Source organism: Zingiber officinale, chromosome 1B (genome assembly GCF_018446385.1).
Source record: "Zingiber officinale cultivar Zhangliang chromosome 1B, Zo_v1.1, whole genome shotgun sequence".
Taxonomy (NCBI): domain Eukaryota; kingdom Viridiplantae; phylum Streptophyta; class Magnoliopsida; order Zingiberales; family Zingiberaceae; genus Zingiber; species Zingiber officinale.
Genome location: NC_055986.1, coordinates 90,582,018 through 90,597,877, shown reverse-complemented (window position 1 = coordinate 90,597,877; position 15,860 = coordinate 90,582,018). Strand labels below are relative to the sequence as shown.

General features: G+C 35.7%; 1 protein-coding gene and 1 pseudogene across 1 annotated transcript; one reads left to right on the top strand and one right to left on the bottom strand.

Annotated features, from left to right (window-relative positions):
* Positions 1-11,470: 11,470 nt before the first annotated feature.
* On the bottom strand, positions 11,471-12,799 carry LOC122039971 (annotated as a pseudogene).
* A 1,492-nt stretch (positions 12,800-14,291) lies between these two features.
* Positions 14,292-15,078, top strand: LOC122039961. Its single transcript, XM_042599367.1, has 2 exons — positions 14,292-14,375; positions 14,476-15,078. The coding sequence occupies exons 1-2, from the start codon at positions 14,292-14,294 to the stop codon at positions 15,076-15,078; spliced, it is 687 nt and encodes a 228-aa protein (XP_042455301.1).
* Positions 15,079-15,860: the final 782 nt, after the last annotated feature.

The window sequence follows — 15,860 nt, the reverse complement described above, 5'->3', positions numbered from 1 at the left end:
AAGCCAATAAGGTGGCAGACGCACTTAGCAGAAAGTCCGATACTACCTTACTATCCCTAGTAGCCATGTCACTACCCCTACAGAGAGAGATCACAGATTTTGGTCTCGAACTTATAGTGGGACAGCTCTCTACTATGACATTAGCATCTACCCTGCTTGGTGACATCCAGATAACTCAGGAACAGGATCCTGAAATTCAGAAAATCAAGCAAGGGATAGCAGAATCAGGAAGTGGAGAGTTTAGAATAGCTGATAGTGGGGCAGTATATTTCGGTGATAGACTATGTGTTTCAGATCAGGAGGAACTACGAAGGAAGATTTTAGATGAAGCTCACAGGACTCCTTATTCGATGCATCCTGGCTCCAGTCCGTTGAACCATTATTTCAGACAGAGACAGTCGATTCACATCACACTTCTGGGAGTGTGTTCAGTCAGCATTGGGCACTAAGTTAAAATTCAGCACAGCTTTCCATCCTCAGACAGATGGTCAGACGGAGCGAGTAAATCAGGTACTTGAAGATATGCTCCGAGCATGTGCCCTAGACTTCAAGGGTAGTTGGTGCAAATATCTGAGTTTAGCGGAATTTGCATATAACAATAGCTATCGGCCACTATCGGCATGGCACCTTACGAGGCTCTATATGGGCGGAGGTGTAGATCTCCAATCTGCTGGTATGAGAGTGGTGAATAGAAGGAACTAGAACTTCAGACAGATCTAGTAGCAGATACCACAGCAGCTATACAACAGATCCGCCAGAGATAGAGACAGCTCAGAGCTGCCAGAAAAGCTATGCTGATACACGGCGCAGACCCTTAAAGTTTTCAGTTGGGGATACAGTATTCCTCCGAGTGGCTCCCATGAAGGGAGTAATGCGTTTTGGGAAGAAGGGCAAACTAAGTCCCAGATATGTGGGACCATACCTTATCACTAGAAGAGTTGGCAAGGTAGCATATGAGCTAGAGCTACCCCAGGAGATGTCAGCTATCCACAATATATTTCATGTCTCTATGCTGAAGAAGCATATCCCAGATGCCACCCAGGTGATTGAGCCCCAGTCGGTACCAGTCCGCAAAGACCTCAGCTATGATAGTCGGCCTATTCAGATAATAGACCGAACAGTTAAGATGTTGCGGAACAAGGAGGTACCATTAGTAAAAGTCATTTGGTAAAATCACACAGCAGAAGAGGCAACTTGGGAGACAAAAGCTAGTATGAGACAGAAGTACCCAGAATTATTCTAAGTTCGAGGATGAACTTTTTATAAGGTATGGGGGATTGTAACGCCCGAAAAATTCTCAAAACTATTTTAGAAATATTCTATGATTTTTTCTGGAATTGTAGAATATTTTTATGGAATTTTTAGAGTAGCGGAAGTAGCAAAAATAAATGGAGTCGTAAAATAGCCTACGCGGGTTTTGAACCTGAGACCTATTAGGTCCTACGACTTATAGATAGCTTTAGTAACCAAGTGAACCCAGCAGGGCCGTGCTGAAAGGAAAGGAGAACAATTATATTTATATTTGAGTTGGGCCGAATTACCCACTTAATATAAATAGGGAACTTAAGTGAGGAATTGTTATTTTTCTCAAACGAGGAAAACTTTTCCCTCAAACCCTCACCGCCGAACCTCTCTCTCCCGCACCCTCTCTTCACGCCAAAGCCAAGGAAAGGCTAGGGTTTCATCCCAAGGCTTCAAGAACACTTTCCGGCGACGACTCCGGCACGAGGACGCTTCTCTCTGCGAGAAGAACACGTAGACGCGAGAAGATCGTCGAAAGGATCATCTCCTCTAGAAATCTAGCGATTAGAGTCGTAAGAAAATTAGAACAGAAGGTATGAAACCCCTCACCTGCAGTATAAGTAGCTTCCGTATAAACTTTATGCTTCAGTTTAGTAGTATGTAGATTTTCGGCACAAAGGATGCGAATTAGTGCATACCAAGTGTTCGATTAAATTATTAGCACGGTTAAAATGCAACTTAGGCATTTTACTAGCTTAGCTAAATGCAATAGAAGCATTCATTCAGTATGTTTAGCTTTAGGACAGCTTATATGGGACTACGGTCCAATGGGTGGGCTCCCACAGTCGCTTCTAGGTTCAGATAACCTAGCTCTAGGTTCAGATAACCTAGAAATAACAATATAAGAAGAACTTAGCTATAATCAGTATTTTATTTTAGCAGTGGCACTATACTAGATTAGATATCCATTGGGTTGGGCTCCCATAGTCGTCCCTAGGTTCAGCTAACCTAGTAAACCCTACTAGATTCGGAATTTGCAACCCCGAGTTTAGTTAGGGATGCGCACACAACAAGTACAGTTGTCGGGCCCATCAGCAGCATGTTTAGTATTTTCATCTATTATATATTTATAGTTTGCAAACTCTCACAAGATAGTTATGTGAATTCAGTATAGCTTCAGCATTTGTCTAGCATTAGCTTAGCTCAGCTTGTTGTATCAGTGTAGTTTTCATTATTGATACATATGATAGTTCTACGATTAGTTTTAGTTTCCATGTTATATGATACTATGCCATGCCCTCACCAGTTCAGCATATATTTCGAATAGCATGTTTTCAAAGCATAAATTGCATCGTATGCATGTTTTGTGAGGTAGATGGTTTCTTACTAAGCTCTCAAGCTTACAGATACTATTTTTCCTTATACTACAGATAAAGGTAAAGGGAAGATGGACTAGCGGAGGCTAGAGGTCAATGCAATGATGAAGATGTGTGTGGATGGAACCTGGAATAAAGACCTTGGAAGAACTAGAACATTTAAGAACTTAGTGTTTCTTATCATGTTACTCTTTGCTTATTCAGTATCTAAATGCATGGAATTATAGAAAATCTGCTTATATTGTTAGTAACCATGTTTAGAATGCTAGTTGTTTGATATTAGAATGTTCTCCAGTTATTTTAGAACTTATGTAGGTGAGTTTGGCACGAAACAGTGCTGAAATCAGAGCCTTGCTGCGTAATCAGAAATCCCAATCGATCAGCGGATCGATTGGGAGCCCTCAATCGATCAGTGGATCGATTGGGAGCCTGGTTCCCGAATAGTAAGCTTCTGGATCGATCAGCCGATCGATCCAGTTGCATTCTGTCGCATACAGTAAGCTTCTGGATCGATCAGCCGATCGATCCAGTCGTATTCTGTTGCGAACAGAGAGTTTGGGGATCGATCGTTCGATCGATCAGGAAATCGCTCACGCGAACAGAGAGCTCTGGAATCGATCATTGGATCGATTGGCCAGTCTGGATCGATCAGCCGATCGATCCAGAATATTAACCCTACACAGTAGCCATCGGAATCGATCCATGGATCGATTCAACAGCTTGCAATCGATTGAGTTCAATCTGGATCGATTGGGAAGCTGGGTTTCGACCAAGAGACCCTGTAATTCAGCTCCTTGACCATAGGGGATGTAGGATATGCCATGTATACCTTAGATTGCATCCCTTAGCACATGTAGGACCAAGAACTTGTGTTAGCTTAGTAAAGTTTTAATTGGTACAGCTTTCCGCACCTAGACTAGTAATGGTCATGTATATAGCTTAGCACAGCATATTGTAATGGTCCAGCCTTACAGCATAGCCAGTAGAAGGCGGGTCGTTACAGAATGTATGTCAATACATAATACTAAAGGAACTTACACGATCATGTAACCAAGTAGTAAACGTTCGGTTATGCTCATCTTGCAACCACTTCTTTGACTTAGCCCTATGAGGAAATCTTGCATTCAAATATACCATGTGTTCCCTAATCAAATTATTCGGAATAAATAAACCAATAGAATGTAAGCTAACCACATGAAAGTATTAATAAGTTGGAGAAATTACTCAATATAGAGATCAATCTCAGCATCATTTGCTAATATGTAATGATGTGCTTGCTATAACTCATCCTGACTAGTGGAGTGCACCACAGCATCTGATAATGGCTTAGTAAGTTCTATTTGTCGATGACTTGATAAGATCCCAATTGTGTGCACACTACAGAGATAATCTGAGCAAAATTCAACAACCTCTTCAGCAATATAACATCCAACTATACACCCTTCATGATGATTGCGATTTCACACATAACCTTTCAAAATCTTCATGTATCTTTCAAATGGGTACATGTACCTATACTAAACGGTCCACATAATTTCACCTCTCGCACAAGATGAATAGTTAAATGAATCATTATATCAAAAAATGATAGGGGGAAATACTTTTCAAGTAAACATAATATCGTCACAATCTCTCTTTGCATATCATCCAACTTTGAGACATCTATCACTTTATTACATAACACATTGAAGAAGAAACACAAGCGAGTGATAGTATGTCTGACATGTTTGGGCAAGACACCACGAATGGCCACTGGAAGCAATTGTTGCATTAAGTGTGGTAGTCGTGTGACTTAAGGCCAACAAGTTTCAAATCTTTCATCAACACAAGATTACTAACATTGGATGAGTAACATGTCGGAAGTTGTATTCCAAACAAAGAGTTCAAAATCTCTCTTTTCTCATCCTTACTAAATGCATAACAAGCTGCTGGCAAAAACATTCTCTTCTTCCCTATCCTTGGTGTCAAATCTATCCTCACATTCATTTCTAAAAGGTCTAATCTCGCTGCTACTCTATCCTTTGTTTTTCCTAGAATGTCAAGTAACGTACCGATGAGACTTTCACAAGTATTTTTTTCAATGTTCATCACATCAAAAACATGTCGAACGTGTAGATGTTTCCAATACTGAAGTTCAAAGAATATTGATTTCTTTTTCCAACATGATTTTACATCATCCTTCTTCGACTGAATCTTCCCACTGATTTTTCCCCAATGACAATTAATTCTTTCAACTCTTTCAAAAACTTCATTGCCACTCAATGGTTTTGGTGTAGGGGTAAACTCTTGGTTCCCATTAAATGCCTTCCTTTGTATTTGATAAGGATGAGTTGCAGGTAGAAACCTTCTATGGCTTGTATATGATATTTTCCTACTATGCTTCAACCTTCTTGAATAGGTTTCTTCGCCACAAATAGGACATGTGTGATATCCTTTTACAATATATCCTGACATGTTCTCATATGCAGGAAAATCATTGATGGTCCATAGTAAGACAGCTCTAAGAGAGAAAGTTTCTTGTCAATATGCATCATATATTTCAACACCTATATCTCATAAGCATTTTAAGTCATCAATTAGAGGTGCTAAGTAAACATCAATATCACTTCCCGGTTGTTTGGGACCAGAAATCAACAATGTGAACATCATAAATTTTCTCTTCATACACAATCATGGAGGAAGATTGTAAGTGATCATTAAAATTGGCCAACAACTATATGCAAAACTCATCAAACTATGGGGATTCATCCCGTTAGCTGATATAGCCAATCTAAGATTTCTTGCCTCAGTAGCAAAATCTAGCCACTTGTCATCATACTCTCTCATCAAATTTTTCTCTCACATTCAACTTTCTCTCATATCTATTTTTTTTTTATTTTCCTTTAAGGGTTAAAAAGGAAATTTTGATTGATTCCGATAGAAAATATTCAACTAACCAAACATTACTTTTAAAAGTGATATCAATGTACATATCCATTCTCATTTCACAATATTATGATTCCTATTTCGATTCCTATTCCTAAAAAAGAACCAAACACCAGTGTGTTTGGTTCAAGTTATCATGTATAACCTTGGTTATGTGATTACCAAACAATCGCATAACCAAGGTTATGAGGAATAAAATATAACTAAATATTGTTTGGTTCAACCTAGGTAATGCAACAAAAACTTGTTTGTTTGAAGGTTTTAATGAATAACCTAATTTAATATTTTACTATATTACCTTTAGTTGCAAAACCAATCATATATATCTTTTAAACTCTACGTTTTTTTTTTATTTTTTTCTTTTTCTTGTTTTTCTTTAGTTTTATGTGTTTTTTTATTATTTTATTTCTTTTCATTTTTCTATTTTTTAATTTTATTTATTTTTTTATTTTTAATAGTTTTTAAAATTATTTTAAATTCTTTTTACGTTTTTATTTTTTTTATTTTTTAAATTTTTAAATTTTTTATTTTCTATGTTTTTAATTTTTTTTATGTTTTTTCTATTTTTCTATTTTTTTATTTTTTTATTTTTCTTATTTTTAATATATTTTAATTTTTTTACATTTTATTATTATTTTTTTACGTTTTTTTTTACATTTTTTCAATTTTTTATGTTTTTTTATCTTTTCCCATTTTAATATATTTTTATATATTTTTAATTTTTTAAAATTTTTTAATGCTTTTTTATATTTTATATTTTTTGTTTTATTTTATAGATTTTTTATTTTTTTATTTACATTTTTCTCTTAGTTGAGGGTATTTTTGGTAAAAAAATTTCGTTAACTATGGAATCAAGAAAAACCTTAGTTTTTTGACGTTTTCCGATTCTGGATTGCATGCCCCTTTTGCTGACGTGTCGGGCATGAAACATTACTCGGGAATCATCGATTACCTAAACCAAACAGGGTTTTCGTTGATAACTTTAGATGAATAACCAAAATTATCAAGGATAATCCTCAACCAAACGCTAAGTGTTTTGAAAATAGAGAATCTTCATCTATTAAATAAATCTAAAATATTAACTTATGCTGGTGCAGCGGGGCCAGCAAGAGGGAGTGAATTACCTGTAAGATAAAAGTATACCCTCCTTAAGTCTTTCAACTCAAAGTAGATAGCAATAATAATAAAATAATATAACAATAAAACAAAAGAATTAGAGAAGACCAGAAGCTGACTTGGTTACAACCAAGACGGTTGTTAATCCAAGGCGATGAAAAGTGCACTAACGATCTCCTTCTCTGAAGGAGGAGAAGCCTTTTATACACTTAGAAGATCAGAACTATTGCTAGGAATGAATACAGAGTTGATTGTTTGAATGATGATTAATTCCTAGGTCCAGGGGTCCTTTTATAGCCCCTAGAAAATTTATCCTGTAGGTCTAAGGCGCCTCCAACAAGGGTTCAAGACGCCTCCAATAGTTTGACCGGATAAAGCTTTATCCGAATGCAAACGTTCAAGTTTACTAGGTCTGAGGCGCCTCAAATTGCCTTGGAGGCGCCTCAGACTGGGTCTGAGGCGCCTCCAAGCTGTCTGAGGTGCCTCAGACAGTATAGGCAGTCGAGGTGCCTTTAGCATTGGTTGAAGGCGCCTCTGGCTAGCTTCTTCAGCTCCTTTTGGCTTCCTTTCTCCTTCCAAAGCTCCGATTGATTAGGTGATTACGACCAACCGAAATAGGGCTCAGCCGAACCCAATTTTCGGCCTTTTCCTCGAGCAGTCTTCCGTCCCGACTTTACGTCCCTCGAACGTCATGCACATTCTTCTCGCCCATCGGTGTACTCTTCCGCAGTTCTTTCGTCCTTCGGATGCACCGAGCCCGTCGGCTCCCTTCCCGTGCCGTCCTTCTCGCTAGCTGCGTCTTCTGCTCGACTTCCTGCGTTCCTATGTTCCTGCACACTTAGACACAGGGATCAGATAACAAGCAGGACCTAACCTAACTTGATTGATCATATCAAAACACTCACGGGGTCCAATAATCTCTCCCTTTTTGATGTGCATCAACCCAAGTTCAAGTTAGGGTCAAATCAACCAAATAGTAATTTAAGAAAATTACTAAACTAACATTTTAAGTACAAAAATTGTAATAATAGAATTTGCAATATCAGTTAGAAATTTTTTTTTATAATTTTCCTAACTCCCCCTAAACTTAAACTTGTACTTAACTATCTCCCCCTTTGATCACAACAAAAAGAGTGGGGAACAAAGTATTAAAAAAAATTCTAAGTTAAAAATTTTTTAAGTAAGAGAAAAATTCAAGTTTTCTAAGTACAAGATCAGACTAAAATTTTCTAAGTTATTATTATTATTATTATTTTTAAAAAAAATATTTTAAGTTAACAATGTTCTTAGAAAAATATTTTAAAACATTTGCTAAGTAAAAACAAATCATTTTTAGAAAAATTTAGTTAAGATAATTTCAAAAAAAAAAATTATAATTGAGAATTTTTCTAAGTTAAAATTTTATGCAAGAAACATTTTTCTAGAAAAAGATGTTTTTGAAGAATTTCCAAAAAAAATATTTAAATACTTTTCAAAGTACTATCTATTTTTAATTTTAATACTTTTATCAGAAAGTTAATTAAACATTTTATTTTCAATATTTTGGCTTCCAGGTCGTGGCGAGACACTAGGCCTTCTTGGTTATTGAAGCAACAACCACTTCCTTAGTCAAAGCCTCATAAACAAATTTTAATATTTAATTTTCTTCTGAAAGTCTTAACTTAAAGATTTTGGAACTTAGTATAGATTTGTTGCCACAGGGTTAGTTAAAAACTTAGGGGGTATATAGCCTTTAGGTATTCTTCTAAGTTGACCCTGATATTTTCTTATATACCAATTTAATTTTCCATAAACCTTAATTTTTGATTTTTGAAAAATATTAGTTTTTAAACATACATCAAATTTTAACTTTTCAATTTGGAGTTTCAATTCATCATTTTCAGATTTCATATTAACTAACATTTTATTTAAATTAGCAATTTCTTTTTCTGATTCAGCTAAGTCTTTAGAAAGAGCTTTAATAAATTGAAACAACTGTTTAGGGTTTAGAGCACGTACCTTGCTTACCTTACTTTGTGATGCTCCCCCTTCATCATAGCATTCCTCTTCTGATGTTCCTCCCCCTTCATCTATTCTCATTTCTGAAATTGACTCTTCTTCTAGCTGGTGGTTCGCCATCAGCGCTAGTCCCGAGAAGGCTTCGACTTCAAATTCAGAGGACGTTAAATCGTCCCACATGGCCTTTAGGATTTTGTGCTTGGAAGAATTTGACTTGTACTTTACCTTCTCCTTGTCTTTTGTCTTTTGCTTTATTTTTGGGTAGTCATCCTTGATATGCCCTTCTTCATTGCAATTGTACCACCGGACCGTTCTTCTGTTGCGCTGATGCTTTCTCGACTGTGATCGAAATTTATTAGTTTTAAGAAATTTATTGAAATGTCTTACTAGTAGCGTTGCTTCGGTTTCGTCGATCGACACTTCAGAGTCGGGATCGTCATTTTCGGCTTGTAGGGCAATGTTGAGGTTCGAATTCTCTACTTGTTTAGGCTCTGCAAGTCGAGACTCGTGAAGTTCGAAGGTAGACAACAAACTTTCTAAACTACTTACCTCAAAGTCCTTAGAGATATAGTAAGCATCTACTAAGGATGCCCATTCAGGAGTTCTGGGGAAGGCGTTGAGCGCGTATCGGATCGAGTCTCGGTTTGTTACCGATTCTTCGAGGTTGTTGAGTTGAGTTATCATCTCCTTGATCCTCGCTTAGAGTTGCATTACCTTCTCGCCGGTGTTCATCTGGAGATTTGTCAGCTGAGTCCGGAGGATGTCCTGCCTTGCCAATTTTGCTTCTGAGGTACCTTCGTGAAGTTCTAGGAATTTTTCCCATAGGTCTTTTGCGGAGTCGTAGCTTCCGATCCGACTTACCTCCTGGGGTGGTAGAACACTGAGCAGGTGAAATTCCTCCTTTCCGTTTGCGACGAAATTTGCTTCCTCCTTCATCCATTGGTACTCTTCTTTATCTTTTGGAGCTGCAAAACCATATTTCATAGTAATAAGAATATCGAAATCTATTTTAAAAAAATACCTCCATTCTTTGCTTCTATGTAGCGAAGTCTTTGTCGAACTTCGGGGGATGAATATTCACTCATGCCATCGTCTTGATCTTTGTACTTCAGTCGGTGGTTAGTCCTTCTGAGGCTGTCAGACTCTGATACCACTTGTTAGTGCAGCGGGGCAGGCAAGAGGGGCGTGAATTACCTGCAAAATAAAAGTATACCCTCCTCAAGACTTTCAACTCAAAATAGATAGCAATAATAATAAAATAATAAAACAAAAGAATTAGAGAAGACCAGAAGTTGACTTGGTTACAACCAAGACGGTTGTTAATTCAAGGCGATGAAAAGCGCACTAACGATCTCCTTCTCTGAAGGCGAAGAAGCCTTTTACACACTTAGAAGCTCAGAACTATTGCTAGGAATGAATACAAAGTTGATTGCTTGAATGATGATTAATTCCTAGGTCCAGGGGTCCTTTTATAGCCCCTGGAAAGTCTATACCATAGGTCCAAGGTGCCTCCAACAAGAGTCAAGGCGCCTCTAATAGTTTGACCGGATAAAACTTTATCCGAATCCAAACGTTTAAGTTTACAGGGTCTGAGGCACCTCAAATTGCCTTGGAGGCACCTCGGACTGGGTATGAGGCGCCTCCAAGCTGTCTGAGGCACCTCATACAGTATAGGTAGCCGAGGTGCCTTCAGCATTGGTTGAAGGCGCCTCTGGCTAGCTTCTTCAGCTCCTTTTGATTTTCTTTCTCCTTCTGAAGCTTCGATTGATTGGGTGATTACGGCCAACCGAAATAGGGCTCACCCGAACCCAATTTCCGGCCTTTTCCTCGAGTAGTCTTCCGTCCCAGCTTTACGCCCCTTGAACGTCGCGCATGTTCTTCTCGCCTACCGGTGTACTCTTCCGCAGCTCTTTCGTCCTTCGGACACACTGAGCCCGTCGGCTCCCTTCCCTTGCTGTCCTTCTCGCTAGCTGCGTCTTCTGCTTGACTTCCTGCGCTCCTAAGTTCCTGCACACTTAGACACATGGATCAGATAACAAGCAGGACCTAGCCTAATTTGGTTGATCACATCAGAACACTCATGGGGTCCAACAACTTGTACACATTTAAAAATTAATTCCCAAGATATTTATCAAATCTAATCTTTCTATTATTTCTTTGAATGTTTATGATGCATCACGTCTGTACGGGGTATCTCTAATCGACTAATCTAACAGGCCAGTTGAATCGTCGGTGTAAGCTGGAGGTGCAAACTATTTATAATAATAATAATAATAATAGGCGAGTTGAATGAAGTGGAACATTTTGATAGATATATAAGCTGTAGATGGCAGATAGAGTTTCGGGGCTTAGATCATCTCCAACCACAAAACCTATTTTGGTGCACTTTCAACACCAATTTAGTGTCATTTGAGCACCAAAAAATTTTCCAACTCCAACCAATGCACACCATTTCATACACTAAAAGGAATATTCTTTAGAATATTCTATTTTTCCATCTTATAATTTATTATCAACATACATATTAATTTGTTAAATATTTTTATTACGATAATAATTACTATTAAAATTAAAAAAATTATTGTACATGATAACTAATTTTTATGATATTATGTTTTTAGTTACAAGAAAATTAAAGTTAGTATTTTGTAATTTTGTTAGAAATAATTTAATAAACATACTAATATTTAATATTTAAAGATAATACTCAATCATAAACAATTTAGATAAAATTTTTAAAATATTTTCACAAAAAAATAACACTCTATTAATAATACAAATAACACTTCATTAATAATATATCATTATGAACCTTAATTATCAGAATTACCAAATTGTTCCCACAAATGCTCAATTAATGCATTTCTAAGGGCAAAGTGAGCATTTTTATTTTTGATTCCTTCATATCTAGCAAGAAACTCTTGAAATCGGGTATTGTCATCTACTGTTGTATCAACATCTGCAGCCAACGAGACTTCACCTTGATCAAGTACAATTGAGGTATTCATATCGCGCTCATCTTCAATTATCATATTATGCATAATAATACATGAAGTCATTATATCATGTAAAATATTTTTCTGCCAAAAACGTGAAGGTCCTGCAACAATTGCAAAGCGTGATTGGAGCACTCCAAATGCTCGCTCAACATCTTTTCTACATGCCTCTTGTTTCATTGCAAACAACTTATTCTTTGTACCGCGTGGATCTTGAATTGTTTGAACAAGTGTAGACCATTTTGGGTATATACCATCAGCTAAATAGTAACCCATGTTGTATTCTTTTCCTTGAATGACATAACGAGCAGGGGGAGCAATACCTTAAGCAAGGTTAGAAAAAAGATGAGAAGACTCCAATATATTAATGTCATTGTTAGATCCAGGTAAACCGAAATATGCATGTCATATCCAAAGATCATAATCAGCTACAACTTCTAGAATAATTGTTGGCTTTCCACTGCGACCAGAATATTGCCCAGCCCATGCTGTTGGGCAAATTTTCCACCTCCAATGCATGCAATCTAGACTACCCAACATACCAGGAAAACCACGCTGCTCACCAATATGAAGAAGCCTGGCAACATCATTAGCATTGGGTGATCGCAGGTACTTTTCTCCAAATACTTCAATAACAGCACGACAAAATCTTTTCACACTTTCTATGACAATTGATTCTCCTATTTTGATATACTCATTAGTAGCGTCTACCGGTACACCATATGTCAATATTCGAAATGCAGCTGTCATTTTTTGTAAACCTGACAAACCAAGTTTTCCAACTCCGTCTCTTTTCTAGACAAAATAATTATCATGATTACTAACCTCATTAAAAATACGCATAAGTAAATTTCTTCCCATCCGGAATCTTCTTCGAAACATTGCAGCATTATATGTAGGATTTTCGGCAAAGTAATCATTGAATAGATTACGATCAACAGCTTCTCTATTACAATTGATCACTATGTGACTAGGAATAGATCCTTGATGTTTAACTTTGTTGCTTTCTTTACTCAGATGTTTCAAAATGACCTGATTGTTTCGGTAGATCGCTTGAGTGATAAGCCTTCTGTGTGCTTCAAATATATCATCATATTCAGATCTTGAGGATGATAAATTTGATGTACCTTCAAATCTAGCACTCATTTTTTGAGATAAAGAATGTGATTGAATTATTTTCAGTTATGGTATGTATTTATAATGTATACACAACACTATTATTTTTGCAGGTGATGGGACATCACAATGTACATACTATTATAATTATTTCAGAAGATAGGACATTACAATAAACACACAACACTATTATTTTTTTAGGAGATAGGACATCACAATGCACACACAACATTATTATTTTTGCAGATGAAGGGACATCACAATGCACACACAACATTATTATTTTTGCAGATGAAGGGACATCACAATGCACACATCATTATTATTATTTCAGGAGATGAAACATCACAATGCACATATAACATTATTATTTTTGCAGACGACGGGACATCACAATGCACACACCATGATAATTATTTCAGGAGATGGGACATTACAATGAACACACAACACTATTATTTTTGCAGATGACGGGACATCACAATGCACACACTATTATAATTATTTCAAAAGATGGGACATTACAATGAACACACAACACTATTATTTTTTTAGGAGATGAGACATCACAGTGCACACACAACATTATTATTTTTGCAGATGAAGGGACATCACAATGCACACATCATTATTATTATTTCAGGAGATGGGACATCACAATGCACACACAACATTATTATTTTTGCAGATGAAGGGACATCACAATGCACACATCATTATTATTATTTCAGGAGATGAGACATCACAATGCACACATAACATTATTATTTTTGCAAACGACGGGACATCACAATGATAATTATTATTTTTGCAGATGACGGGACACAGAACACTATTATTTTTTTTAGGAGATGAGACATCACAATGCACACACAACATTATTATTTTTGCAGATGAAGGGACATCACAGTGCACACATCATTATTATTATTTCAGGAGATGGGACATCACAATGCACACACAATATTATTATTTTTTCAGACGACGGGATATTACAATGCACACACCATGATAATTATTTCAGGAGATGGGACATTACAATGAACACACAACACTATTATTTTTGCAGATGACAGGACATCACAATGAACACACTATTATAATTATTTCAGGAGATGGGACATTACAATGAACACACAACACTATTATTTTTTAGGAGATGGGACATCACAATGCACACACAATATTATTATTTTTGCAGATGAAGGGACAACACAATGCACACACAAATCTTATACAATGCACATAATTTTTTCCTATATAATGGCATACTAGACATGGCCATCACAATGCACCTTTACTCTTGAAAAAAATGAGTTCAAATTCTCGTTCATCATCCTACTCAGTTGAAGAAGATAAACATTTATGTCATGTATATCTTCATATTTCCCAAATTCCAATCATAGGAATCAACCATAAAAAGGATTAATTTTGGGCAAGAGTTGAGATAGAGTATAATCAAGATCCAAATTTTAAAAATTCAGAGCAATCGAGAAGATCTTTACAAAAAAGAATGAATACTATGATTGCTGTTGTTTCCAAATTGAAGGGTTGCATACGACAAATCGAAGAATTGAATCCAAGTGGAGCATTAGAGGAAGATATTGTAAGTTGTTTTCATTAGTTCTTTTGTAGACTATCCAAGTTGTTTTGAATATCTAATTTAGTTATTAATTTTGTTCCATAATTGTATTATTTTCTTACAGATGAATCATGCTCAAATGTTATTAGTACAAAATCCTAATTACTCAAAGGGCTTCAAATTTGGGCATGTGTGGAGCATTCTTCAAGGTATTGAGAAATTCAACAGTGACAACGTCAAAGCTACATATACGAGAGTGCAAGGACAAACTGCTCAAGCTGATTATTCTCAATCATATAATCTCGAGAAAGATATTTATTCACCTTCATCTCCACATGTCTCTTCATTTAATCTTAACATCACTGATTCAGACAGTGGTAGTACTTCAACTAAACGACCTATTGGGGTGAAGAAAGCAAAACTGAAGAGAAAGAATGAACAACAATTCAGTAAAATGGTTTCACAGAATGACGAACTTGTTTCGGCGTTGGATCTAAGTACCAATGTTGCTATGTTCAAGGAAGAGAATAAAATTTTATTCAAATATTTGAATACCATTGCTGATCCGATAATACGTGAATTTATTCGCGATGAACAAGTCAGAATTATGCAAAAGAGGACTAAAATCAAAAATCTCAATCAACTCCACATCAAGGAGAAGCATCTAGGATCAATTCGTCTCAAGAAGAAGAACAAGGATCTCAAGATCCTTTTAATGGTTCGGTAAATTTTATGATTACTTCGGTGGTTTATTAGGAGGTAATTTTTCAGAATATTAAACATTGATTTGTTTAGTGTTGCAATGTTATTGTAGTTATTTAAATGTATGTTTAGTGTTTGTGACATCTTTAAATTGTATGATGGACTATGTGTTATGTATTTTGAAATTTTAAATGTTTAATTGTGTGTTTGTTATGAAATTATCAATATTATAAATTTTAATATATTGATAATCTTAGTAATATAACAAATATTTTAAATATTAATTATTTAAGTTAATAACTAATATAAATTTATAATATATTAAATTTACATAATAAATTCAATTAAATTAAATAATATTAATTTATAATATTTAAGAATATTTTAAATATAAATTTAAGAATATAGTATATTATAATAAAAAAATACGTATTTGCACCAAAATGGTGCAAGTGAACAGTGCAGCACTATCTTGGTGCTGCCCTGTTCACTTGCACCATTTTGGTGTAAATTTTAAGGTATCCATTGGAGAAAATATGGTATCCCTTTTACACCAAAATGATATAAAAGGGCACCGATTGAAGTTGCTCTTATACGTATAAAAAAATAATACAAGTAATTATAGAACGATCTCATTTTTAATTTGCATCAGCTAGTTAACATGCCAGCAGTTAATAGACACATGCCAATTTTTTTCCCTATGATAAATTTATTATACTTTTAACTAATGATATATTCATTAATTTTAAAAATTGTTAATAGATTTATCATATCAATCGAAGTAACATGCGTAGATATTTAACCATA

Bases quoted from the DNA above. Each gene is read 5' to 3' on its own strand.
- LOC122039961 (XM_042599367.1), top strand. From the start codon at position 14,292: ATGATTGCTGTTGTTTCCAAATTGAAGGGTTGCATACGACAAATCGAA. The intron at 14,376-14,475 runs GTAAGTTGTTTT...ATTTTCTTACAG, and splicing joins GAGCATTAGAGGAAGATATT to ATGAATCATGCTCAAATGTT.